General features: G+C 53.0%; 1 protein-coding gene and 1 non-coding gene across 9 annotated transcripts in view; one reads left to right on the top strand and one right to left on the bottom strand.

The window, feature by feature from the left end:
- Positions 1-27,626, bottom strand: part of PDZD2 (PDZ domain containing 2) — a 325,503-nt gene that overhangs the window by 2,913 nt on the left and 294,964 nt on the right. For 7 of the 8 annotated variants that reach the window (XM_045847727.1, XM_045847730.1, XM_045847728.1 and 4 more), the window contains 13 exons: positions 27,119-27,236; positions 25,333-25,465; positions 21,038-21,119; positions 19,566-19,600; positions 18,672-18,828; positions 16,644-17,449; positions 13,417-13,528; positions 12,129-12,299; positions 7,553-11,612; positions 6,732-6,849; positions 3,750-3,851; positions 2,828-3,098; positions 1,568-1,702 (listed from right to left, as the gene is read on the bottom strand). In XM_045847727.1, the coding sequence (XP_045703683.1) occupies positions 1,568-1,702; positions 2,828-3,098; positions 3,750-3,851; positions 6,732-6,849; positions 7,553-11,612; positions 12,129-12,299; positions 13,417-13,528; positions 16,644-17,449; positions 18,672-18,828; positions 19,566-19,600; positions 21,038-21,119; positions 25,333-25,465; positions 27,119-27,236 (6,300 nt within the window). The remainder of the gene's footprint in view (positions 1-1,567; positions 1,703-2,827; positions 3,099-3,749; positions 3,852-6,731; positions 6,850-7,552; positions 11,613-12,128; positions 12,300-13,416; positions 13,529-16,643; positions 17,450-18,671; positions 18,829-19,565; positions 19,601-21,037; positions 21,120-25,332; positions 25,466-27,118; positions 27,237-27,626) is intronic. The other variant, XM_045847729.1, reaches the window with a different exon arrangement.
- Positions 24,593-24,697, top strand: LOC123824998. The gene has a single exon (XR_006786788.1). It is a non-coding gene; the product is annotated as a U6 spliceosomal RNA (small nuclear RNA).

Genomic DNA, 27,626 nt, shown 5'->3' with positions numbered 1-27,626 from the left:
TCACAAGGAACTAACTCTAAACACTTCACCGAGAAAAAGCTCTGCCTGGTATTGTCTTAGGACAGATACACAGAACATGTATCCGTAAGAAGAAACCCGACTGCATAAAAAATTCAAGTCTGGAACCCTTTCCCCTCCCCCTGCAAAACAGAAGCTAAGGGAAGCTATTTCAAAAGAATACAAAATAAAGAGAAAGTTGAACAAAGGAAATCAATAGCTGAACATCTAAATGGCCAATAAACAAAAAAACCCAGGTTCAACGTCTAATTGTTAACCAACAATGGTTAATGTATCCAAGTTTGACTATGGAGAGATACTTAATATCTCCGCTTACACAGCTTTAACGTATTTCTACACTACAGCTGGGTGCACGTTACAGCAAGTTTATGGGCTCCGAAAAACAAGTTTAAGCCCTCTTCTATGGACTTTCTTGCACACACACATCTAAAACAGTCGTGTGGAAAAGACACGCACACTGGCTGTGGAAGTACTTACGGAAAAAAAGGGCACTGAAAAAAATTCCCAGATATGAAAATTTTCTCAGAAATCTTAATTCTCAGAAAACTGACTAGATGTAGCTATCCCATCGTAAATTTCCGAGAATCATTGCTAAATATTTAAATATTAAACATATATCCATATGATTATAGTTGATTGTAAAGATTAACAAAATAATTAAAATATAGCTGGAAGAAGGTAAGTTCAGATCCAACCCACTTGAGGACAGAAACATTTTGTGTTGATGAGAGGCAGACACTGTCCTTAGCGTAACTGACCCTAACATTAGTTTTTAATAAAGCAGTGCTAAACTAATATTAGTATTAAAATTTAGTATTAAATTTAGTTATAAGACAATATTAATATTTAATGTTAACTCAGTATTATTAAATGTGATGTATTACATGTATATATATACTGATACTGTTAGTATAACGATATTGTTAACATATTTATTGTTCAGCTCAGGAACCTGAGGAGACTTGGAGAACTGCCCAAGATCATAAGATGAATGATTCGGGTTCATGAAGAGACCTTGTATCTACCAGCCATTTCACTCCCCTGTAGTCTGGTATTTGCAGTGTTAGTGGACTGATCTCGGCCGATTGTAGGTATCCCCGACTGGCCGTTCCGATGGCATTACTTAGCTGGGCACGCTCACGTGAGTAACACCCATGTTCACCAAGAACACAGGCACAGGAACAGGGAGTTAGAGAGTGCGCAGAAGTCGGGGCCCAGGCTCTGAAGCTGCACAGCCTGGTTCTGCCACTTCCACCTGTGACCTTAGGCCCCGCACAAGTCCCCTGTGGCTCAGTCTCCGCTTTCATGAAGTGAGGGTGATAACAGCACCTACGTGACCAGACTGCCGAGTGGGTGACGTGAGCTGATAGTGCATGGGAAACACTCATGACAGGGCTGACACCCGTCAACCCTGGGTGTGGAGAAAGCATCAGAAGCACCTTGGATTGTTAAAAACAGGTCTGATTTCCAGGGGAGGCGCTGACGTACACAGACAGAAAACAGGCGACGGGCGTGTTGCCTGTTTGGGCTGGTGTTCTAGGGGCGTTACCTTTGTACACGCGTTTGATGAACAGAGGCCCGTCCCCGGACACGGACGATTTCCCTCCGTCCAGGCTCAGCCCCAGCCCGGCCGCGGTCTTCAGCACTTCCACGCACAGAGCGTCGTGTGCGGCTGTGCTTCTCCCTGCAGTGAAGATGAGAAGACGGGGTGCTCACTGCCTCCCCATTCAGTCCCCCAGACGTGCTGCCCGGGCACAGCCGAGCCCCCTCTGACACCGGCTGGTCTCCTGGTGTGGGGCTGCCCTCCCGGCCGTGCTCCTGCCACCCCTGCACCCGCTGCCCTGCTCAGGCCCGTCTGCGAGTGTGGAAACGCCTTTGTGCCCGAGCAGACTCTCCAGGTGGGTGCCGTCCTGCCCCAGTCGAGCCCCCACTGTCGGTGTGCATGTCAGTGCACATGTTGGTGCAGACTGGGGCTCACGCGTGGGGAGAGAACGTGCACGTCAGAAACCAGAGCAGCGCCTGGTTCCCAGTCAGCACTTAGTGTGGCCCTGTGGGGCCCTTAGTGTGACCGTGCAGGGCACACAGTGTTCCTGAACCTCTTCTGTAAGCTCTTCCTGGCTGATGAAAGTCTGTCTGTCAACACATCTGCCCCCTCGCTTCCTTACCATTTTCCACAACAGGCACCGACACAAACCCTGGTGTGTCCCGGGGACACCCCTCAGCCTGGAGCTGCTCTTTCAGCTCTGGCTCCCCCATCACAGCCGCCCCGTGCTCCACCTACCGGCCACTTCAGTCCTAACAGGAGGATGGAAGTGCGCAAGGGCTTCCTCCTCAGGACGTTTGGAGAAGCTGTCAAATATAGCTATTTTAACCTTCAGCAGTCTGGCTTTAACTACCAGGTTTTTAAAAAAAATAACTTCTTTTGCCCTGGCTGGTGTAGCTCAGTGGATTGAGCGTGGGCTGTGAACCTAAGGGTCCTCAGTTCAATTCCCAGTCAGGGCACATGCCTGGGTTGCAGGCCAGGTCCCCAGTAGGGGGTGCCCAAGAGGCAACCAACCACACATTGCTGTTTCTCTCCCTCTCTTCCTTCTCCTCTTCCCCTCTCTCTAAAAATGAATAAAATCTTAAAAAAAAACTTCTTTGTCACCCTGCTTTTGCAAGCAGCATCCACAAACACCAGACTCCAGTACATTTAATGTCTCTGACCCAGGATATGGTGATTGCTATTGCTGTCCTTCCTGTTCAACCCGAGTCTGCGCTGCCGGCCGCTCCCACCCCCACCCTGCGGGCTGGAGAGCGGGAGCCTTACCCACTCCAGGCTCCAGGGGGACGGTCCTCCTGGACAGCGAGCCCCTCCCGTTGGCGGTGGGTGGCTCCTGCCGGGTGGAGGGCCTGGGCTGGCCGTTTCCCTTCCTGACGACCACGAGGACATCTTTGTGCATCTGTGCCTGGTGCAGAACCTTCAGGACGTCCCCGTGGGCCAAGCCTGCCAGCGAAGTGCCGTTGACGGACAGGAGGACGTCCCCTCGGTGCATGGTCCCTTCCTGAGAAGCTGCCCCCTGAGAAAATACCCTGTGGACCTGGGACAAGGAGAGGGCAGAGCCAGATTCATTTATGACCGCCAGTAAAAGCAAAAGGCGGACTGTACGTCTGCAGTAGCGGGAGCGTCTAGCAGCAGGTTTTCCACATCATCCCAACACTCGGTTTATCGAACACATATTCACTGCGAGGGGTGGAATTCCCACCTCAGTGCCGGCATCTGAACCCATTTTTACTCAGCTCCTTGCTGGTGTCTGAGGCGTGCCTGACACTCCACGGGGCAACAAAACACACGGGGGAAGGGGGCCGGGCCTCGTCCTGTTAAGGACGATCTCGAAGGCCCTGAGCGATACAAACTGTCAGGTAGTGGTTCTTGAGAAAGAAGTAATTTCATAAGCAGATGCAGGCTGGGTCCGTCAGTTCTGATGTTTTCTACATAAAACGGGAATTTGGAGCTACAGATGAATGGCCGTGGTCACGTGTGCTGGTGTTTCCCCAGTCCCCCAGCCTGCGTGAAGGGCCCGTCTCCGTCAGGGGAAGCACTCTGCACCACCTTCCCCGCTCCCCTGCCGCGTGGGTCCCCGTGAACGGAGACCAGCGGCCCCTGAGCCCCGGACACGAGTTCCGTCCTGATCACACGCCGGGCTGCCTCCGCAGGGACTCCCCGAGCGCGTCTCGGCCTCGTCACTCACCACAGTCGATTTCGGCTCCACCTCTGACCCTCCGGCCACACTGAATCCCAGACCTGAGCCTTCTCTTTTAGTCAAGACTATGAAGCAAACATCTTCTTTATTCTAGGGAAAAGAAACAGAAAAGTAAAAGTATATTCCTTGTGCCAAGAGTAGTGAGTGCTGATAAAAATCCTCCTATAGTAGAGTACTGAAATCTGTCGCCATGAAGCCCAGTGGTTTTTCAGGAGCTTTCGAGGAGCATTTGGCGTGGACGAGCCACGACTCAGCCGTGCTGCGCTCCTCCTGGGGGGTCGGTTGCTCTATGGGTTTTCGAGGGCTCGTCCTGCAGCTCTGTTACCGCAGAAAGGTGGGCGTGAGCCAGGACGGGGCCGTCTAGAAGCTCGCGTCACCCTTCTAGGCACCAGACTGTCTTTCCAGATGTGATCCCAAAGGGAGTTCTTTATTCTACAGTCAAGTCGACAGTGTCGCAAACGGGCAGCAAAGGCAGACGCTGAAGCGCCAAGAGCAGGGTAAGGGCACGCAGAGGCCGGGAGTTCAGTGCCCCCTCCTCCCGTGTTCCGCTCACGGGACTCCAGGTGCGCTCAGTGAAGCAGTACTCCCAGAACACCAAGCGCGTCTGACGCTGTCAAGTGCGTTACACTATTTAAAGTACATTAAAACCGTCACCTCTCGCAGTGAGCTCGTCTACCCCATTCTTAGTAGGATCCTGAGGTTAAGGAACAAAAGACTGCCGGATATTTCAAGCGTCGATCAAAAGATACGTTGGCAAAAGGTTTTAAATAAAATGAGCTGGGCTAATTAGTTATACCGAATTTTGACTTCCTCCACCCACATGCTAGAGATGATTCATCGCCATTGTAAAGATCTGTACTGCCAGGTTGCCCGTGAAGTGATTTATAATCCATCAACTCAAGGTGTTCTCAAACACGGCAGTAGAAAAAGAATGTAATAATAACCTTTAAGGATTGCTTTGATGAGAAACTGAAAACGTTGAAAGCGAAACCCGCCTTGGTACTGTGCTGGGGAAGGAGCCCAATATTTGAAAGTGTGTGGTTCTGTTCGTAAGCCCTAAGGGCTTATCTTAACGCATTTCAGATTTCTTTGGAGAAGCTCATTCAAATGAAGGCTCCATGTGCTGACAATACGAAGTCCCACAGAACTTTTTAGGGGTTGGGCTTTTGACGTGGTGGGCCAGTTGAACCGTGTGTGCGCTCAGACACGGTTCAGTGGAGAGAAGAATGATGACTAGGTTGTCCCAACAAAAGCAGCACCGTGTGGCCTGGCAGATGGCCTACGCACAGCTTCTCAGAGGTAGTGTTTGATGCTGAAATAGGAATACTTCCGTTTACATGCACTAGTGGAGCAGAGAGACAGAATACTGGAAAATGAGACTCTTCTGCATCCCAGAATGTTATCACCAAAATTTTTAATTAAAAAAAACTTTTCCCAGTTGTTTTTGAGGACCCACGTGGGCAGACCAGATTTTGCCTCTGTGAGGCTTAGCCCAGCATCGGGAAAGCTCGACCCACCACCAGGGCTAGGGCTCCCCGAGGGGCGGGCCCAGAGCAAGCAGGAGACCAGGGCCTGCCTTCCGCCTCCGGTCTCCCACGGCACCCCAGGAGCCAGCTGTTTCGGGCAGTTCCGTTCTCAGCCCTGACAAACTATACTCATTGGGAAACAGCAAGGCGGGAAACTTCCGGTCTAAAGATGGCAGAGTGAGGACCTCCCTGCTTACTGCTCCTCTGAAACCAACTGAAGACAGTAAGAAAGTCAGGGGAGAAAGCTGCATGCTGATGAAAGTCAGCATGACCTTCAGCACCAAGCCATAGTTAGTACCTGCCTGGCTCAGGGTGAATGTGGAACCAGGGCCAGGGTGAGGGAGGGCCCGGAAGATGCCCCCAGGGGGCGCTCAGCACCCTTGTCCACACACAAAGTCTCTACCTGCTACCTGCGAATGGCCCCTGAAAATGTCCCATCTCTTGGGAGGTGGTTTGGAGAACTTTCACATTTGGTTTTCTCCTTTAGCATCTGTCTGAAGGAAAGGCGGCCCTGGGCAAAGTGTGGTCCCACTGCACCACCCCCCCGACGGGAGATCCCTGAGTCAGACTTTCACGTGCAAAATGCTCCCTTATTGTAGCGAGTCAAGGGACAGAGGGAGATGGTGGAGCAGTCCCTTTCACTGAGGGTGAAAGGCACCGCACGCCCCAGGCCTCTCTTGCCGGCACAGGCCCAGCCGGTGGGCGGAAAGCCAGCAGAGGGCGCCGAAGGGGCTCGTCTCTGCTTCACCCCCACCCCTCCCCTGGGTCCCTCCTTAGGGCCAGCGTCACAGCCCTTCTCCCGTCAGTGTCCTCAGGTGCTACCAGTGACCCTGGTACGTTACCCCTCATGGAACACAGCTCAAATTTGCTTTTTTCTCAATAAAAAATCTTCATTTCTTAGCAAATCTCTATAGGTAGTCCTGAGGCATTAATGTTGCACTTCAGAATAGTATTCTAGGTAGGGACCCCCCCCCCCATGGTTTCTTTTGTTGTTACTGCCACGGTCCAATTTATTTAAAGACTGTAATGAGTAATGTGCTCCCTTGTTGGGAAGCCCAGGGCAGGGCCACACAGATGTTAACTTATTTCCCCAGCAGGTGGCGCTCTTGACAGGTAGTTTAGGTCCACCTTCCCTAGCAATTCCAAGTTGCCTGTTTTGAGGACTCTGTGCAGACACACACTTGAAGTGTGGGGTGGGGTGGGGTGGGATGGGAGGTCAGTAATGAGTCGCCACTGGGGGATTAAAATAGCAGCTGCACCAATCACCTAAAAATGCAAGACGAGGTGCAGCTTCTGAACCCGTCTGCAAGTGAGACAGAAGAGTGAGCTGCAGACTCACAACTCGAGACCTGGAGCTGGGCTCTCCGGATCTCTGAGCTCGTGGACATGCCCGGGCGCGGACCTGGCCAGAGTCTCACCTCTTTGTGTTTTCTGTTTCACTCACCTCTGATTGTGCTTTCGCCTCCTGCATGAGAGCCAGGATGGTAGATTTCGACCTCACCGAGGACAAAACGGCCTGTAATCTTTGCTGGTCCCCTGCTGACCCTAGAAGCTGATCCAAACTAAATAATACAAATGCATTAGGAGAATATTAAAGGAAAAAAAAAGCAATTTCTCCATTTTTAAGGACGCATGTAACATGATCTCCTTTCAACTACATTCTAGGTATTACGAGGGGGAACTACTATGGATTCAGGGATTCCTCCAAGATGTTAGGGGACCCATGTGGTAACTTAACCAAATTTGATGCATTAAAAAATAAGCCACGTATAGGTTGAAGTGAAGTGTTTTAAAATGTTAGGAACTCCCTGTTTAACTGCAGTCACCGTCGAAGGCCCAGATTCTTCCCTGAGGTGTGGCCCCTCCACCCACCATCTCTGGGAGCTTCTGTCTGAGCGCCCCGCCCTGCAGAAGCACCCCCTTAGCACACGGTTTTGGCAAACAGTCTTCCCTGCAGGCACGTCATTGTTCCAGCAATGATGTTAAAAACAACGGGGGAACCCTGGGCTGGAGGCTGGAGCAGGAACAGGACTTCTGTGGGATTCAGCAATATCTAAACCAAGCCTGTAGCTAACTGTGCTGTCCCAGTGTTAACTTCTTGTGATCAGAGGAGGGTGGTTGTGAAAGACGTTAACAGTAGGAAGAACTGGGAGAGGGGTGCATGGAAACACTTTGCACGTTTTTTGCAACTTTTCTATACATCTAAAATGAGTCCATAATAACAAAGAGTTTATTTAAGTAAAAGGGGGAAGGGCAGATACTTACTTGACTGACCAGCTTTTTCCGGAAGGCGGAGCCTGGGTGGTTTCACTCCCATCGCCGTTGTCGGTGGGACTGGGTGCCCCAGGCTCACCAGCTTTAGGCCTGCTTCCTGCGGGACAGGCCCTGTCCCCGCCCTTCACAGGGCACAGAAGGGCAGTGGACCCGTTGAGGCCCCCGGCCGGGGAGCCAGGCGACCTCCTGGGCACGATTTCCAGCTCGGTTTTGAAGAGCACAGCCGTGGGCCCTGCAGAGAAGTCCTCGTTGCAGAGCTTGTCCAGGTCAGGCATGCTCAAGGCCCTCAGTTCCTGGAGCTTAGAGCGGGACAGGGGCGAGGGCTGGGTGTGGCGCACCGAGCACTTGTTCCTCCTGACGGGGGCAGCCGGCGGTGGCACTGCTGGGGCAGGGATTCCGGAAGGCCCCGGGGGTTTCTTCGGGTCAGTGTCAGGGCCCTTGACGCCGGCCTCCAGCAGGTTCTGCCGGGAGACCATCAGCGTCATGCTGGACGGGGACTTGGTCATCTGCGGGATGAGGCTGCCGGCTTCGCTCTGGCTCTCGCTGCAGGAGCTCAGGCTGCGTCTCAGTGACCTTGCGGCTGGGTCACTGGGGAGGCCGAAGCCCCCCGAAGCCACGCTGCCAGAAGAGCGCCTCCCGATGGGAGGCTTGGAGCTCACAGACAGGAAAGAGGAAGCCCCAGCCTTGGCCGTGGGCCGGTCAGAGTGGGCCAGGTTCTCAAAGGACTTGATCCTCTGCTTCACAGAGAAAAATGAGGTAGATTCATGGGGCCAGTTCTGCTCAGGGTAGTAATGTCTCCTGGTGACCTTGATTCTGTCTGTGACGAGGCAGCTCGTGTCCTGCGTGGAAAGGCCATCCCCTCTGTCACCTGGCGGAAGGTTCCTTGACGTCTCCAGCAGCGGCTTCACACTGTAGATGCCCTGTCCGTTAACCAGGCCCAGAGCACCGCCTCGGGGGGACACCTTGGCCTCGAGAAGGCCACTGCTTGTGGCAGGGATCTGGCTGTCCCGATGGGAGCGACCCGGGCTGGGCAGGGAGGGCCCTTCCCGTCCAAAATGGCTCGTGAACTGGGCAGGCATGGAGTAGGTCCTGGTCGCCGGCCTTGGCATGAAGTAGGGATGCTCGTCCAGCGCTGGGCCCCCCGGTGTGCCATTCTTGGGTGTCCCTGGGGACTCGGACGACATCTGGCGCGACCTTCCCGGAGAGGAGCCTGCCTTTTTAGCGGGCAGCTGCGGGGAGCAGGCGGCGGCCAGTTTCGCCATGCTCCAGGAGCGCTGCATTTCCTGCTCCGCCTGGGAGGCACGCGACGCTGTGGGTGAGGGTGGGCGACCGGGGGACGGTTCCGCCGACTGGTGACAGAGTCCGATTTCACTCCTCTCCTGGGAGTTGCTCGGGGCCAGGAACCCGCCCGGTCTGTCACTTTCGGCTGGCCCGTCGCCCCAGGCTTGCTTTGGCATTCTCTCAGAAGAAATTTCAACTATTTTCAGCTGGTTTGTTCTTTCTGGGGGGTCGCTAGCAATTGTTCGGCTTCCTCTGTCGCCAGGTACCCCAGGCTGGGCTCCTTCGGGTACCAAACCTGTCTGGCTGGCTGAGAGCTGCTGGCCCTGCCCGGGAGGCGGGAGCTCCCGTGAGTCCTCTTCTGCGGACACGGACACGCTGCTGCTCCTCCTCGAGGCTGCGGGACCCGTCCCCGCCGCCTCCCTGCTCTCTGGCCCACACCTAGGCGACCTGGGGGTGGGCGGGCAGCCTCTGTCGGGTTCTGAGTGGACAGCCGTGTGGAACCTCCCACCCGCACCTTGCTCGGGAGGAGCCTTGGGGGAGGTCGGGGACGGCACGAACGGTCTGATGCTTGTGTCCGACGCCGATGGCCTCAGGGACCCCGGGGCCGCAGGGGCTGGCTTGCTGTCCAGCACACTCTGGGGAGACTTGACGGTGGCCGTGGCGTTTTTGCCGGGGTCCTCGTGGTCGGCTCCCTGGAGCCGGTGTGGTGCTGCCTTGGAAAGCACTTTGTGGGAGGCCTGGGGGGAGACGAGGGATCTCCTGTGGTCCGCCCCACTGGCCTTGGGCGGGTTAGCAGCGGGCGCCTCGGAGCCGCCTTTGCTTTTGCTCTTGATGCTCAGTCTCCTCAGCCTAGGGCCGCACTTGGATTTCTGACAGTTACTTAGAAGGGTTTCCACTGAACTTTTTCTAGGTGCATCTCTATTTTCAAGACTCAGTTTCAGCTGAGGGGGACTGTTGGGCACGGCAGCCCCCTTTCTGTGGTTCGTGCTCAGCACCTGGCTCTTGGAGTCGGGACTTCTGGCCGGCACCGCCGACTGTTCCTTTTCCGTTTGGCTCTGCAAGTGCCCACCTTGGTGACCTTTATTGATCTCTTTAAACCAGGCCATGATGGGCCTCCTGGAGACCATTTTTGGCTTCTGCAGAATGTCATCCGGGTCTTGGCTCTCAGAGATGTGCAGGGTAGTCGAAACAGATTCCCCGTTCTCAGGCGCACCCACATGAGAGGAGGACCGACTTTCGGTTGCATTAATTTTTGTTTCTGTTTTTTTATCCGGGCTTTCACCATCCAGTAAGTCATGTCCCAAACCATTGACCGCGCCAGGAGGGCCGAGAGGGACTGCGTGGTTGTGCGAACGCCGGGCGGCGTCAGAAGAAGCCCTGCCGTTTTCCGCGGCTGAGCCACTGCCGCTGGCTTCCACCGCCGCTCCTTCACACAAGGACCTGCGCTTCTGTGCCATCCTTAGGTCTGCGTGGGGTGCGCGCCCCTGAGAGTTTCCATGCAGGAGAACCGACGGCTGGGCAGCATCTGGGGTTGCAGGGGAGGCCCCGTCGCGGGGACTAGCTGCGGCCTCGCTCGGGGCACCGTGTGCTGGGGGCGCGGCTGCGGCCAGAGTAGGGCAGGGTGCTGCCCAGGTAGGCGGGTGTGCTGCGGTCGGGGCGGGGCTGGGGGGACTGTGGGTGGAACAAATTTCAATTTGCTCCTCCTCAGACTCCGTGGCCTCTTCCTTGGGAGAAGAGCCCCGAGAACGAGGAGGGGACCAGCTGGCTCGGGCGGCAGCTCGCGAGGCTCCAGGGAGCGACTCGGGGTCGGACGAGGAGTCTTCCGCGTCGCCGTACATGGACGAGAGAGACGGCTCTGTGCTGTCACCCAGGCCCGACAGGGACAGGGACGTGCTGTCCTCATGAAAGGGGCTGAAATTTCTTGAGTAGTTGCTCAGAAAGCTTTTGTTCACAGTGAAGTGTTTGTCAGGGTTGATGGAATCCAACACGGAGGGCTGGGAGGCCCACTGCAGGGGCGCGGGCGCACCGGTGCCCGGCTCGGCGCGGCCCGCACGCCCCCCTCCGGCCGCCGCGGGAAGCGCGCCCCGCGAGCTGCCCTCTGGACTCGCCCGGTCCCCTTTGTCCGGAGACCGCGGACTTCCTTCCGAAGCCGCCAGCTCCTGGATGAGGCCGTCGATGTCAGTCACAGGGCTCCCTCCGCTGACCGCGGGGCAGCCGGGCCCCGAGGCACTGCCACACTCCCCTGGGGCCGTGTCGGCGGGTGACCTGCACGAGCCGTGGGCCTGCGGTGCCCCCGTGGGCCTGGCGTCTGGTCCCTGGAGCAGCGCAGACTCCCGGGAGCGCTCAGGTGTGAGGGTCCCCGTCCTATGCAGAGCCTGGCTGTGGTCACCTGGAACTTCTTGTCTATCTTGGCACGCGAGGAGGCCTGGTGACAGGACGGGGCCTGCCGGAGTCGCCCCCTCTGCCTCGGGTCCTGCTCCCCCGTGCGCACCTGCCTTCCCGGGGGTGTCTGGCCGGCTGGTTTCGGGGGCTGCTTGCGTGGCGCCGAAGTCGGGATGAGCCGCTGTGGTCTTCCCTGGGGAGATGCTGTGGTCCTGGGCAAGGCCGACGGGACATCTGTCCTCAGACCTGGGGACCCTAGGTGACACTGGCCCTCCGGGGTCCTCAGGCTGCCTCACTTGTTCTGTGTCCCCTGAGGTCTTGCTGGGGTTAGGGTGCGTGGCCCCCTTCAGCCCTGGGGAAGGGACACGGTCGGGGGAGCCATCCAGTCCTGTGTTGAGAAAGCAAACGAAAGGTGGGCTGACACGAAGGGAGGTAGAAGGGAAAAGGTGAGAAAATAGAAAAACTCAAGTAAAAAATAAAGGGAAACCGTCTTTTTTGTCTGTTTCAGAAGGACACCCCACAGCCCGAATGTGGGACTTCTTGTCTCTCCAACCACGGAGAACACGGGTCCGGCAAGCAGCACTTGCTTTGGGCGCTGGCTGCGCCAGAACCGGGTGGGGAGCCCGGCTGCGGCTGCCCCCTTCCTCTCCTGGTCCGGCTGAAGGGCCGGGGCCCAGCACCAGCGCTGCCCCGGGTTTCTCTGCACTGGTCACTGTGACGGCAGACGCCATGGCAGTCAGGCTGTGGTTCTGGGTCCTTCCTAAGCTTCCCGTGGACTCTGCAGAGGCCACCTGTCTCTCTCTCTCAGTGCCAGCACCTGGCCGGGCACCTGCGGTCTAGGTGTGGGTTGTAAGCCACACAGGGAAGTAGGAAGCAGCCCAAGCGCCGAACTTGAGGGACTCACTGCTTCGCGCAGAGACGGGGCTCATCTGGGAGACAGGTGGAATGCCACAGACAGGATGCGAGTCCACGCTGAGTGGGGGCCGTGTCTTCACCGAGCTCAGAGGGGTGGGGGAGCCGGAGGCCAGGTCGCCCTGGGAGGCTGTGACAGAGGGCTGGGGACTGGAGTGGGGTTCTGAAGGGGTAGTTTGACCAGAGTGATGAGGAGGGTAAGGAAGAAAACGGAATGAATGCAGGGAAGCAAGAAGCAGCACGAGGCCCTGGCTGGGTGGCTCAGTTGGTTAGACCCTCGTCTGGAGAGGCCAAGGCTGAGGGTTCAATCCCCAGTCGGGGCACACAGAAGAATCAACCAATGACTGCATAAATAAGTGGAGCAACAAATCAATGTTTCTCTCTCTTTCTCCCTCTCCCTCTCCCCCTTTGTCTCTTGCCTTCATCTCTCCCTTTCTTTAAACTCAAAAAGCAGCAGCATGGAATCTCAACGGTGCAGGGCCGGCGGAGAGCTCCCTGGCCCCGGAGCCGCCTCTCCCGAGGCCCCGGCACTCGGGGGCTAACCTGCCCACAACATCTGGCACACGACACTGTGCTGTGGGGGCGGAAACTGGCTTAAACAAAACGTAAGATTTGCTATTTTATGGGAACTACAGGCCTGAGGCTGGAAAGAAGTCACAGTGAGAGCTCTGCCTTTGAGAAATGTGTCTACCCCGAATGCCTTTTCCCTCCTCCAGTTCCTGTGTCACCTATTAAGAGACAATCAGTACAACTTAGCACTATGCTAAGAGCTTATCTTGCACTTAATTTCCCTACTGGCCCCATGAGGTTGGCACTGGGACTGTGAGCACTGGGATGGCAGGGAACCGAGGCCTGGAGTGGCTAAGCCACATACCCAGGGCCACGGGGTTTCTGGCCAGGGGTCACCCCAGGAGGCTGGCTCCACAGCCCCCACCACCACCTGTACCCCTTGGCCTTTGAGTAGAGAGCACCTGGCAATGACAGGCCGGCTCAAGACACCTGTGGAGACCCTGCGTAACTTCCCCAGGTCCCCGGAAAGCCGGGGGCCTGCCTGGATTCACATCTACAGCACCTGTCACCAAACGGGTGAAAATGTGCGCCTGTCTGTGGCACGGGGACGAGCAGCTCAGGCACAGTGAGTCAGTAATTAGATGCAGGCTGCTTTTCAGTGTCATTCATCTGTGTAAGAGTTTTTCTTCCCCCTTAAAATTCCCCCAGCCAATTCCCAGGGGCATGTCCACCCTCCCGTGGAGGAGCGTAAGGAATGATGATTATCGTACCTGTCCCGGGTTGTTGCCGCCCCTGGTCTGCTGCAGCTTTGGGCAGGTTCTCGGCGAGGCGGCCAGCACCTGGGTGGGGCCCATGCCCGGCCGTCAGCCTCCCCGGAGGTTCCTGGCACAACGACAACAGCAAAGTCACTGTCTACAGCTTTCGGGCAGTCTGCATCCCGAGACGTCACACGCAGAGCAGAGCTGGTTTGGGGGCAACGCAGAGAGCCCTGGACTCGGAGCCCTGAGACCGGACTGTGGGTCTGAGTTAACTAGAAATTGCACGCTCCTGTCGCTCTTCCTAAGCCTCTGTCTTCTTGACTTCCAAGTGGGGGCGGTTAGGGAAATGAGGCAGCACCTCGTACCCAGCGGGATGGCCATCATCGGAGGACAGAAGTAACCAGTGCTGGTGAGGGCGTGAAGAAATGGGAACCTTGTGCACTGCTGGTGGGAATGGAAATTGGTGTGGCCACTGTGAAGTGTGGCGTTTCCTCAAAAGGAAAACTAAAAATATAACTATTATATGATCCAGCCATCCCACTTCCAGGTATATACCTAAAATTTGAAAGCGGGGTCTTGAGGAGATAAAAAACACACCCATGTTGCCCTGGCTGGTGTGGCTCAGTGGACTGAGCCCCAGCCTGTGAACCAGGGGGTTGCCAGTTTGATTCCCAGTCAGGGCACATGCCTGGGTTGCGGGCCAGGTCCCTAGTGTGGGGCATGCGAGAGGCAACCACACATGGATGCTTGTCTCCTTTGCTTTCTCTCTCCCTTCCCCTTTCTATAAATAAATAAATAAATAAATAAAATCTTTAAAAAAATACACCCATGTTCATACAAGCATTATTCACAACATCTAAAATATGGAAGCAACTCGAGTCTATCGTTAGATGAGCATATAAGCAAATGTGGTCTCTACAGAAGATGGGAATCAGCCTCAGGAAGGAAAGGAATTCCGACACAGGCTACAACATGGATGAGCTGTGAGGACATCATGCGAAGTGAAGTGAACCAGTCACGAAAAGACAAGTATTAGGAGTGCCCAGAACAGTCAGAATGACACAGACAGAGGGCAGAGTGGTGGTGTCCAGGGGCTGGGGGGAGGGGGGCGGGGAGTTAGTGTTTAACAGCTGGAGTGACCAGAGGAGGCGTCGTGGAGACGGACGGCAGCGCACAACACTGAGGCTGCCAGTGTCCCCGAGCTGTGCCCTTGAAAACGGGCAAGAGCGTCAACAGCTAGGTGTGCTGCACCACCCGCACGGGAAAAGGAAGAATATGGGGATGAAAAGGCTTGCCCTGTCTAGTCACAGGGTTTTAAATGAAAGACGACTAGGTAAGTAATAGAAACCACGCGCGTCACACGAAAGGCTGCACAGACGGAAGGTGCTGCCGTCACACCGCAGAGCAAGGTCCCTGAGGGTGAGCGGCCGTTCCTCGCCGCGCCGGTTAGGGCGAGGGCCGACCTGGGTGAGCGGAACTGACACTCAGCATTTCAGAATCTTACTGTGGCCACGTGCCAATGACTTTATCTCCTTTCCTTTTACTAGCTACTGTAAAGAAAAATTCTTTAAAAACAAATTTACTAAAAAGTCAAGCCAGGGTTCACTGAATTTCCCCTTGGGGTTCGAGTCAGAGAGTGGCCTACAGGGGGCAGCAGAGGGCAGAGGTGAAATGGACGGGAGGCCTTTCAGGGGCTCCTGTCCAAAAAATCATTCAGTAAAATGCCAACTGTCTGCTGAGGGGAATCCGCACAGGGTTGGACACAGTTAACCTTCTGTTGGCCAGTCGGGCACCAGTGTGACAAGAAACAGAAGTGGGTTGCCCAGCATTGCTAGTGCCCTAAATTCTGGGGAACTGCACGGTTTAAAACGACTAACTTTAGGTTCTGTGAATTTCTTCTCAATTTTAAAAAGTATTAAATAAAAAACAGGAGGCAACCCACTTACCAAAAGATTATTTTTTAAAAAATAATCTTTTATTAAAATAATCTTATTTTTTTAAAATAATCTTATAATCTTTTACCCACTGTTTGAGGGTAAATGCTTTATGGCAATGCATTCTATTTTCTTTCTTATGGATAAATAAAATCAAATTTTGGAACTAAAATTTTTAAGAGAAACATTAAACTTCTTTGGGCCAAAAGTTTTAAATACTGTTTGAAGTTTGTATTGGGAATACTAATTAACAATTGCAAAAAGCCTTATTTTAATAGATGTAAATTATTATGAATAAAAATGCCAGTTTGACTTTAGTTATCCAAAACTTATCAATGATACTTTTTAAAAGAAAAGGTTTACCCATTGGCTGAATGTTACATTTTCAAACACATTTGCTATTTGGAGGTCATAGTTTTTTAGGAGGAAAAAAGATGTGCATTTCTGCTTTTTCGACCAGGTTAAGAAAACCCCCTCTGTTTAGCATAGTTTTTGTGACTTTGTATTTTCTGGGTCTATTTACATGAATGTTTATATAAACCACCTGGATACACATCTTTATAAATACGGCCTCACAGGTCACCTCAGATCCTTTGCTCACACAGCAATCATTCACGTTGAGGAGATCGTAAATAACATCTGTGTCTCCTACTCCTTGCTAAAGTGGAGGTATTTTGACATTAAAAAAAACGAGCAATTTGATAAATCTGGGCCATTCTGACACAGGTGTAATCAAGGAGTAGCAGAACTAACTGGAAGGAGTTTAAAAAATAAGGGTCACTCAGAATTTTATCAGTAGGGGATAGTCACTGTTACCCCGTGTCTGATGGCCACCCCGACTCTGGGCGTTGATCAGGGCGTAGGGCGTCCCTCCTTCACTGCCCAGACAATGGTGGTCTGGATTCTAAAACTCAGAAAGGCTCAGTAACCGCCTCAGAGGTTGCCCAGCTTGGTCAGTGGAGAGACCGGGCCCAGGCCCCGGGCTCTCCTCCACCTGCCTCGCACCTGCCTCCCATCATCAGCCACAGGCCCCGTGGTCAGGTAAGAGGGCAACGGTATCTTTTGGCCGAATGACCCATTCCTCAACACCTGGGCACTTCTCCCTGCACCGCCCCCCCCCCTCCCCCGCTGATGTATGCACAGGCCCTCGGGCTGGCCTGTGCTGAAATGAATGCCTTGTTAAAGGAGAATTCCCCTGTCATTATCTCTCTTGCAGGCAGATGATGCCCTTGTGCTTTATAACGCACCCTGTATTCATTCACACAATCTCCACTTAGATCCCAAGCAACTAAGGAAACCAGTTACCTTTTCCACAGTTCCACCGGGTCGAAGACCAGTCGTGGTCACTTGCCCTGAAGCGCCCTGGACTGGGGAATCCAGACCACATGGGTCGTCAGCTCCCCCCGTCAGGGTCACTGTCTCCGAGCTGCTGGGCCTGGCGTCGGCCTCTGGCCACTTGCAGTGTGGGCTGACCCTGGCCACAGGTCTGTGCCTGGACCCCAGGCTTCCATCCTTCTGGGGGGAACCGGGGCTGTCCACACTCACGGGACTCCGGGGACTGGCTCTGTACTCCAGTTTGGGCGAACTCCTGGATCCCGACAGTTCCTTCCGCCCCGAGCCGCCCGAGCTGCCCCTGGGGGCCTCTGCAGAGGACAGCAGGCTGGCCGCATGCAAAAGAGTGTCCCCCATGTCCCCCGGGACACCCCCCTCTAAGTGTGATGCACTGCCCAGGAGAGGCACTGAGGAGGCCTTGCTGACCGGCATTTTCGGGGGATGTTCCTCCTGGTTCTTGACGCCCGTGACCTTGGAAGAGGTCATGGAGACAGGCCGAGAGTCGTCCCCCGTCCGAGGCCTGCCGGGACCGGGGAGGGTCCCTGGGAGGGAGACGCAGTCGCCTTCGCTGCCGCCGAACTCGCCCTCGTCGCTGGCGTCGTCGGCCTCGTAGCAGCCCACCTTCCGCTGGCGGAGGAGAGGGTTTCGGAGCGCCTGCGGGCTCCCGGGGAGGCTGGCTTGTCTGGCAACCGTCACCTGCTTGTGGAAGAGCCCGGAGCTGCGCTGGCTTCCCAGACACACAAGGCTGTTGGCCCTGGCTTTTCCGGGCTCCTTGGGAGCTGGCGGGAAAGGAAAGTCAAGTGAAGAAGTTAGCTGTCTGGCCTGGCCTTCGCGTGCACCCCCGGAGCATGTCCACATGCTGCACAATAACCGCCCTCTGGCGGCCTGCGGCCATGGGGCGCCTGGCTCCGACGGCATGGCTCTGTGAGGTCTGCATGCAGCGGGCACCGGCTTCCCGCCCCCGTTCTCCGCCCAGCCTCCCTTGTTGTGTGTGTGTTTGTTTTTGTACCAGAACCTCTGGGGTGTTTAACTTAAACATGGGTGCTGCCTAGAAACAGAAATGTATCGTTTGTCACCATCGAGGATGCCTAACACATCGCTGGGGTTTGACTCAGATGCTGCTGCTGAGAGTCCCTCTTCAGGAGGCTGACCGGGGACCAAGCAAGTGCCCCTCGCCTGGGCCTTCCGGTCACCTGAGGTCCTCCCTGCATGGGCAGCAAGGCAGGCCCCCTCGGAGGGCACGGGAGCCCCGAGACCGTGTGGTACAGGGAAGCCTGCGATGATCATCTGTGAGTAAATCCCATCAGCGAAGGGGAAAGGGGCCCAGGCTGGTCTGAGAACTCGACGCATCTTGCTAAGGGTAGTGAGAAGTCACACAAGCCTGTGCCTGGGAGTGTCTCCCCCAGACCCGAGGAAGCTCATCAGGTGCTCCAAGTAAGAGTCGGGGTGACTGTCGCCGGCCTGCCCTCGGACGGGGCACTTCCTCGCTCGCACGTTTGAAGTGCAGCGAGAGGGGAAACCTTGCCGGCAGAGGCCCGGTCGTCTCCCAGTGTACACAGGAGAGAAGCCACACGAGATCCAACGTCTGTCTCTCCCAGGGCCTGAATCCTCCACCCACTGCCTTGTCCAGAGAGCTCAGTGAGGGCCCGGGGAGGCACGGACCCTGGCGTCTGGCTGCGATTCCCCGGAAAGCCCGGCCATCAAGCTGCCCGTCCTGACTTGGCAGCACCGCTCTCGAGGCTCGGCCGTGAGCTCGGCACCTGCGGGCGGCGGGCCCGGCCTCCCCCACCCGCCCGCACAGACTGAGCGCCCGGCCTGTTGCTGCAGGCGCGAGTGGCCGGCCATTAGCAGCGGCTGTGTTCCCCGAGAATGAACTCTGGACGTAGTCGGGGCAGACAGACGGCCGACACGACACTCGGCCAGCGAGAGGCCTGGTTTCCCACCGGAGCACCGTGACGCGTGGACCGGAGAGGCCCGGGTGGGAAAACAGCCGCGGCTTACCGGAGGGGCCGGGTGGCAGGCTGCCGTCCTCCGAGGTGCTGCAGCCGCTGCCCGTGTGATCCTCGTCCTCGGAGCCGGCCACCACGAAGTCCGACAAGGGGCCTGGGACGTCCTGGGCGAAGTACTGGGAGAGTTCAGAGTCAGAGGCCAAGGAGTCCTGTCGGAGAAGACCGCGTCAGGCGGCTCGGAGGGCGCGCGGAGGCAGCCATCCCGAACACTGACCACTCCCATCTCTCCCCGAGCACTCGGTCCTAATCCACGGTCACTGCAAACAGCTGTGACGGTGCACACCCACTTCCACTTACTTCAGGACGGCTCGTCAAACGGCCAATGAATCAAAAGCCAGTGGTCGCTGCCAGATGACGTTTTTTAAGGTTTTGTTTTTTTTTTGGTGCTAAATGTTTGGTAATGATGAGAAAGGCCGGGGCAGCCCTGGAGCAGCCCTCCCAGGAAAACCAGTGGGGAAGAGAGGACAACAGAGTGAGATTCCGAGCCACGGGCTCAGCCCGCCCATGAAACAAAACACAGGGCAGCCTGAGCCCCACAGTCCCACCCGCTGGGACTTGGGGGCAGCCGGCCGAGGAGGCGCCCACCAGCTCCTCACGGCTGTGGGGCCCCCAGACCTGGCCCGGGGGCCCTCTGATTACGGGGCATTTGGACAGCTGTTTTCAAACTGCAGCTCCGTTCTTTTGTTTTTCTATCCTTTCCCTGGGTAAATCGTTAAGAAAGAAACACCCATTTGTGTATTTGTTCTCAAGTCAGCATTGTTGCTGTATAAAGCAGCCAAGTGACTCCTGGACAGAAATGTCACCAGGGCCCTCACATTCGCCTTTTTGGGCTCCGGGACTTTGTTCCCGAGGCAGGTGGGCGAGGCTGCAGTGCACCTTGACTCACCTTCTTTGCAAAAGAGGGGCTCTTCAAGGGGGTACCTGTTGGGGAAAGGTCACCAGACTGTCAGAACAACGAAGCTCAACCCTTACAAACAGGCTCACACCCTTAACTAGAGGAGGAGCAGCCAAGCACATTAAACAGAACCCTCTTCGCTGGACTAGCCCTGACGGGCCACGTGCGTCAACGTGCGTGTCCCCTACCCGGGCACCCAGGCCCTGCCCCGTCCCACCCCGCCCCCCTCCCAAGATTCTGCGCCTGCTTTCAGGTCTAACTCGGGTGCTACCAATGATGCTGGTTAGAAGTAACGTCTTCTAAATTTCAGAAGTATTTTACACTGCTCACACACCCATTCCCGTGCACACAGCATAATTGAGTCATAAGTGGATGCACCTCATCTCCCTTCAATGCTTTAACCACGTGCAGGGCTGAAACCCTCGCTGATCTGAGACCGCAGCACCCAGCCTGGCACCCTGATCAGAGGATGAGTGGACAAAGGGACACTGCCCGAGAGACGCAGGGCAGAACTGGGGAGAGTGTTGAGTATGTATTTGAGATTCTGGATGAAGGATGCAGAGACTCAGCATTGAGACTCTGGCTTCTGTGCTATGAGCAGCAAGATCTTGGGCATGAGGATTGTGGCTTAATAGGACCTTTTATAAGTGATCAGTGGTGATGCTGGGATTATGAGAAGGCAGCTTTCAGGCAGGTCGGGAGAATGAGCTGGTTGAATAAAGAGCCCATTATGGCTGTGCCATAATTTCACATGTATTAATCATGGATGCAAATAATCGGGGCATTTCATGATTTCCAAGAATTCCTACGCCTTCCTTTTCCTCTGACAGCCTGTCACTCCTGCCTCAGCTCCTTGTCCCTCCGACATCACTCTCCACGTCGGGCCTGTCTCCAGTTCAGACACGCTGCCAAGCCCCTCTAGGTTTCCATGCTAGAGGACACGTGACTTTACAACTCAATGCAACGCTTCCTATGTTAAATTCACATGAAATCCTTACTATTTCAGGCCTCCTCTGCCTGAACTGTTCCAAGCAAGAGGGAGGAAAGTGTGATTTATGCAGCCTGTATCACCTTCCTTAAGTGGAAGCGTTTAATTCACGTAAAGAAACCCCAGGCTTCTGGATGGATAGTGTACTCTGTGCCCAGCCACGGGTAAACCAAAGAGCTGCTGTCTTTGGTGTCGCTTCGTGTTCACCTAGAACATTTCAGATGGATTGCTCTTAGCTCACTTTTGCAAATGATCTTATCGTACAAGCATGCATAATTAGAACTTTAATAAGGCAGATTAAATAACTGCAGACATCGAAAGTAACAGCTAAGAGCAAGCAGAGAATCTCTTTGACAGCTACTTCTGCCCAACATGATAATTACAGAGAATCCAATAATACTGCACGGGGGAGCCCCCCGGGGGAAACTTCACGAGACGCTTCTGAATGGCGAACAAAAATGTGCGATTACAGTACCTAAGCCAGGAGAGGAATTGGCCTCTTTGCTCTCCTGGTAAGTGCTGCGTGCTATCACTTCATCCATTTCCTGCTCGGAAACCTGAGTTTCAGCAGAAAGCACAAGTTAGATGGGTTTTATTTATTGACTCCCCCCATAAAAAGTAACGAGGAGCACAGGCAGGAACTGAACAGAGACGCGGAGGAAAACCGGAGGGCGGAGGACTCAGAGCGTCCTCTGATGCAGCCGCTGAGGGTGCACGGGAAGCACAGCTGGGTCAGCCGACTGCTCTCACCAGATACTCAGGTCAACAGCCTCACCTGGGCCCCACGTTCATTAAGAAACGTAGTCGAGTGCAATGGTGGATACCTGGCTCTCTCTGGAACACTCCTCTTTTTTTCCCTACTTCTTATTTAAACAATTTCAAACTTACATACTTGCAAGACTAGCACAAAAATAGTGGACTCCTCACCTCGATTCACTATTTGCTGGCATTCTGCCACATTTATATTCATGCTGGCTGGACACACACGGGCTGTGACAACTTTTTACTAAACCACTTGTACGTGAGTTGCAGACATCACCACCCTTCACCTGTGCGCTTTTTCACGGAGCTCCTAAAATCAAGGGTGGTCTCCTAAATAACCCTGGTACTGTGCTCAAATTCAGGAAGTCCAATGTTGACGTAATGGCTGTCTAATACACATACACTCCACTTTCCATTTTAGCCAGTTGTCCCAATGCCCTCCTTCAGAAGCACTACCCCAAGGGTGCCTCGGAAGTAGTTCCCAGAAAGTTTGGTGCCAGCCTGCGGTAAGATAGGATTTTCCTCGAGAATGCAAATTGACATTCAGATTCTTTCACCAGCTCTATCTTGCCAGAGGGAAAAATGTCACATGAACTAAATGTGAGCACGGCGATCCAACATTTCCATTCTGTGCAGGCTCCTGATCTGGCGGACCTTTAGTGGGCTGTCACTGACCTGCGTTTTTGCAGAGGAATAACTTCATAGGATCTTTTCCTCTGTTTTTGCTAACCCAGAATTTAATTCATGACCCAGCAGTCCTGTCTCTTTGGTCTCCTTTAAGCTGAGGCAATTTCAAGCCTTTCTTTTCGTTTACGAAACTGTTATTTTGGGGGAAAAAGGATGCCAATGCAAGCCTCAACAGATTTGTCTAATAGTATCTTTATGCTTAGATGCAGATTTTGCAGTTTTCTGGCAGAAAAACTACAAACATCATTTCCTTCTCCATGCATCCCAGAGGCACTCAGGGTCAGCGTGTTTCATAATTAGTGATAACTAGGATCCCTTGATTAGGGTGGAGTACACCTGATGTCTCCACTAGTTTTTTTTTGGTCATTAATGGGTAATTTATGAGGAGATAGTTTGAGGCTATGTCAATACCCTGCTCTCCAACATACAGGGTCTAGCAGAAGTAACACCTGTGTGAGTGTGGTTGCTAGGGCAATAATATGGGCGTAATAACGTATAGTTTTATTTTGAACATTTCACCTAAAATGTCATATGATGTGCTTGAGTGTGACATTGTTATGTTCCAGAACTAGATGCTTATGATTTTGTAATAAAAGATTTTGTAAAAAAAGAAAAAGAAAAGGGGGGGGCGCGTTACTTGTGCTGGACCCTGTATTTTTCACTCCATGGTTTTAGCATTGTTGATAATTCTTTGTCCCCCTTTATTTTTATTGCCTACACTAATCCAGACGCCCCCATTTCTCCGTGATGGTGAGGTTATGATGATGAAGTTTTCACAACAGCGGTTTCAGGGCTCCCCTTCCCCTCCTCCTCCTCCGTTTCCTGGTGCCACGGCAGGTCCGTGGATCCTTTCCCCGTTGGTTGTTATCCAAACCGTCAGGGTTCAGGGGAAGATTTTTTAAAGGCCTGAAACATGCTACACTACGAGATGTTTTAAAAGATAATTATGTAACGTCTACAGTTTCTTTTTTAAAGAGAAGAATACTTAAAACGTAGAATGATAATTTTTTATGCTAACATACCATTTAGTATAAATAATATTTGGATAAGCAAAGTAATTTGCCTTAAGTAAATAAATATTTCTCGACAGGATTCAGTATTACATGTAATCACAATCACACCATGGCCTTTATGGGATACTTTCTAGTAGGTTTTACAGGAAATAAAGTGTACACACACATGCACACAGGCCTGTACACTTACATACACACCCTTTTCCCCCTTCACAAAGCCCAGGGTAATTTTGTATAAATGAGCCAGGGAGAATATCAGCTAAAACAGTGGTTGCAACTTTTTGTTGATATTAGACTTTCCATATTTGCAATTGCTTTTTGGAGTTAGGGTTTGAAACAAGTGAACGATTTCTGGATAATTCTAATTGTGCTGAAAGCCCCGGCACCAATTAAAATGGATCTCTATTCCTTTCTCTACTTAACATAAGTGAGACGCTGCTACCCGAGCAGGCCCACACTGCGGCTTGTCTAGACCTGGAGGGCTTGAATATCCCGAGCGGGCAGTGCTGCTCCCGTCGTTATGAGAAACAGAAGAAAAGAAAATCCTTGTGGTATTTCTCTTGGAACAACATGAAAACGAGGAAGCACGTACATTCAGTATCAAAATGTACTACTGGCATGAGATGCTGGGATAAGTGGTACAAAAATACATTAAACATAAAATGAAATCTTAACCCCAAGAAAAATACAGTATGATGTTACAGCTAAGAACGCCATGTTTACCTAGGGAGAAACGTGAAGTCCAGCCAAACAATTACGGGAATTTGGTTTTGCTGGACGCGATCCCCAGCGCCATCTCAGAGACCGTTTCGCTGCGGCTACAAACATGAATCAGCCTGAATGTTCAGCGGCCCACAGGCCGGAGCCCACCGGGGTTTTGCCATGCACTGAAATGCCGTGTGTTTTGGACTGTATTAGCAAGTTAGGCAGATGCTTCTGGGCTGAGATGAAGTGAACTCTGAACAAATCATGGCCTGTGTGATGGTGCAATGGATTGTGAAGCCAGACATGCCTTCAAGCTGTTCGACTGCAAACCACTGAGAACTTGACTTTCTATAATGCTGCCATGGGATGTGCTCGGTCAGCCACAACTTAGTGAGGTGTTTCCTAAGGTGACAGGAGGCACGGCTGTGTGGCTGGTGGAATCCAAGAAAGGGCCCTGGAGGAAGGAGCCGAGGCTGTTCTAACTGTCACAATGAGCAAAACAGTGTTAAAAGAGACCCAGAGAGAGTCTTGGGGAAAGCAGGAGACAAAGAGCAGCAGATTCTAAGGGACAGTGTCAGGACCGCAGAACAGGGTGGAGAAGAGGGGGATGTGACAGGCAGAAAAACTGGGAAAAAGTGGAAGCAGGACTCAGCAGCCTGGGACCATTGAGGGTATCATCAAATACAACTACAGATAATACAAGAGTGGCCATAGGACAGGCATGGAGAGAACTAATGTTCTCAATGAGCATTTTGAGTTGTTAAAAGGAAAAGATTAAACTGTGTCAAGTTCAACCCGATTACAATGTTAGAGACCAGCTAGTTTTAAAAGATGTTTACCCCGAGCACTCAATGCCACACAGTGTGCACTTCAGCAGCACGTGCACGGAAACTGGGGCGATGCAGAGAAGATCAGCATGGCTCCCGCACAAGGGTGACATGCAAACCTGTGAAACGTTCGTATTTCTTAAAAAATTAGCGTTCAGAGAGAGTTTTTTAAAAAAAGTGAACAGTTGAGTTGCATTTGCAGAGGTGTCTTGTGGTTAGCTTAAAAAATTAAAAGCAACTGCACGGGTGTAGAAGAGATAACCAAATAGCAGCAGGGGCCACGATAACCTGCAAGTTCCATATGTGATATCAATGCTCAAAAAATAAAAAATTAGTGGGCTCGGAAGCCTAACTGCAGGAGTGTTCTGCTCAGGCCAGGAACGGCCTGGACAAACCGTGTTGTCGCACGCTCTCCGACAGTCCTGCTGCAGAAACACCTGCCATCTCTGCTGCGGAACCCGAGATCCCATGGCCTGCTGGGGGTAATCAGAACCCAGCTCTCCTGCCTTCTACCCAACTTTAAATTCACCAATGACACTGTCAAAACTGTCTAATATTTTCGAAGAACGCGAGGACGAAGAAGTCCAGGTGGGTGATTCCTACCCCTCGTGTATCTGTCACCATGGCCACGGTGTGGCCTCAGGCTGACTCCCACCCCCAGCTGAGTGAAGTGTCTCCTCGGAGCGTGGGTGTGGACCCTGTGACATGTGAGTCACTGCTCCTGGACAGATGGCCAAGCCGTGTCCCATGCCCAGAAACAGCGTGAAATGCGTCACCTTTGGATTGGGGTGCCGGCCGATGACGAGGCGAACGGGTCCTGGGGGGCACTTGCTCAAGATGGCGTGGACTTTGCTTAAAGCGGCATGGCGGACGTTGACGGAGTTCACTTCGAGGATTTGATCTCCGCGGCTGGGGAGGCAACACAATCAACGCTGTGCTAACGAGTTAGCTGTTTACAAGGTTTCCTTCGGGGAGAGGTTTATAACAAGGGATCTTTTCTGCACACTTTAAAGAAGCAAATGACATCCTTTTTATCTTGGCATGCGTGTAAAAGAACAACACATCCGTAGAAACACATTAGATGTGAGACTGGCAAAGGCCCTTACGTGTATCTGCCCACACTTTCAGAAGCAGTCAAGTTCAATAAAATGGACAAGAAGGACAACAATGCAGGCTGCCCTTTCTTGAGCCCATAGTGCATGCCAGGCACTCTGTGGAGCGATTCACACAATGATGCCTGAAGAGGTATTATCATTCCCATCATGGAGAGAAGGCCACAGGCTCTCACAGATGTCATCCAGATGTCACACTCTGGTGAACTCAGGTCTGTCTACCTCTTGATCATCACGTGATAGCCCTTCGACCACCAGACCACCATCGGTTTCTTTCTTCCTACCATCTTGAAATGATTATTGTAATATAATTTAAGGAGGAAATATCTGAAGCTCAAAGGTTACCCAAGAATTTGTAAAAACGTTTCAAATTTGAACAAATGAGAAATTGAGGACAAGATGCCCATTTTTGACTGGAAATTACAGGGAGAGAGCTCAGCCCGAGAGAACAAAGCCCCTTTATATGGGGCTTGAAGAATGTTCATTTGGCAGGCTGCAGACACATGGAACCATTCAAGGGAGAAACATCATCTTGGGATGTCATTAAAGCATTTTTTTCCTTGGGTTCTCAAAGTATATTTTCTTTAATGTACTTTGGATGATTTGCTAGGTTTTTTTTTGTATGGAAATTCACTCTGATGATTAACTAAAAACATAATCTAATCTATTCACAGGGCCCCAAGATGGCAACCTCAAGGAATGTCATTTTGACAATTCCTCCAAAGCTCAAGGACTTAGAAGCTTATGGAGGAGAAAGGTGATACTGTTTGCACAGCGTGCTTTGTGCAACACGTGTACATTCCCGTGAAGTTTGGGTGGGCACGGGCCCATCGCCGCCGCCGGACGACAGAACACCTAGGCATGTCTTGTGTAAACAGAATACCCGCCCAACGGCCCGGCTAGCTGCACTGAGAAATCGGACACGCCGTGACTGCTGACGGTAGGCATCCAGACCTCACCGTCCCCACCCAGAAAGGAATGAAACCGCAGAAAAGGTTCAAGGGATTATACTTAACAAAAAAGGCCTCCCATTCAAGGGCCTGATTTGAGGACTCTCCAATCATGTGTATCCAGGGATCCTGAGCCACTGTGAGCCGTTCCCAGCATCTCAGATCAATTTTATGTAACTGGACATAAAGAAAACACTCAGGTAATCCTAGTAACCTGTGCAGAGCTGTATTTGGTCATTTCTGAAACTGAACTTCTGGGTCCAAATAGAATAAAATAGGCAAAGCCAGGATCCAGAGTTCTCAGATTCAACTGAGTTTCATTTAGATTCACGCGTCATCTTTGGAGATGCTATTAATTATAACCCTGGCTATATTTCTGCAAATGATAGAAAGATCGAGGATCCCACAAAGGCATGTAACCGGGCAGGCACCTTACACATGCATGTGTTCGGATACTCCCAAACGTGCCGGAACCCTGCCCGGTCAGGTGGACAACGAACCTCAGGTTGCTCTCCATCTTGGCCACGGAGCCGGGGGCGAGGCTGTGGATGTAGATGCCTGGGGGGCTGTTCTCCAGAGCCAGGCAGCAGGCACCGATGCCTAATCCGACTCTGGGCTCTGCGAGGGCAGCGTTCCGAGAAAACAAACACCACCGAGAAAGAAGCGTGAGTGATTTGCAACTGCCTCAGTGTACATTCAGACCAACAGCCACTTGGTTTTTGACCGGACTCGGAATGTCAGTCCTGCTTTTCTTCGTGCACACTGCCGTGTTCCGTTGACGAGACGGGTCCACGGCAGAACCACGGCTAAGTCTGGACCATGACCTAGTCAATGGTCTACTCTGCTTAGTCTGAAGAGCCCCTCGAATCTGCTTTTTGGAAACAGGCAGAGTTGCAGTAATAATATATTTTATTCTGAACACACAACGTTAGGTTTTGTTTCACTTCTTGCTTTAGTGCCTAATCTCTTGATTTTTAAATTGCGCCTCATATCTCCACAGTAGGAGGG

Source organism: Phyllostomus hastatus, unplaced genomic scaffold (assembly GCF_019186645.2).
Source record: "Phyllostomus hastatus isolate PE091 unplaced genomic scaffold, TTU_PhHast_1.1 phas_contig_58, whole genome shotgun sequence".
Lineage (NCBI taxonomy): Eukaryota > Metazoa > Chordata > Mammalia > Chiroptera > Phyllostomidae > Phyllostomus > Phyllostomus hastatus.
This window is presented reverse-complemented; position numbering and strand designations above follow the sequence as displayed.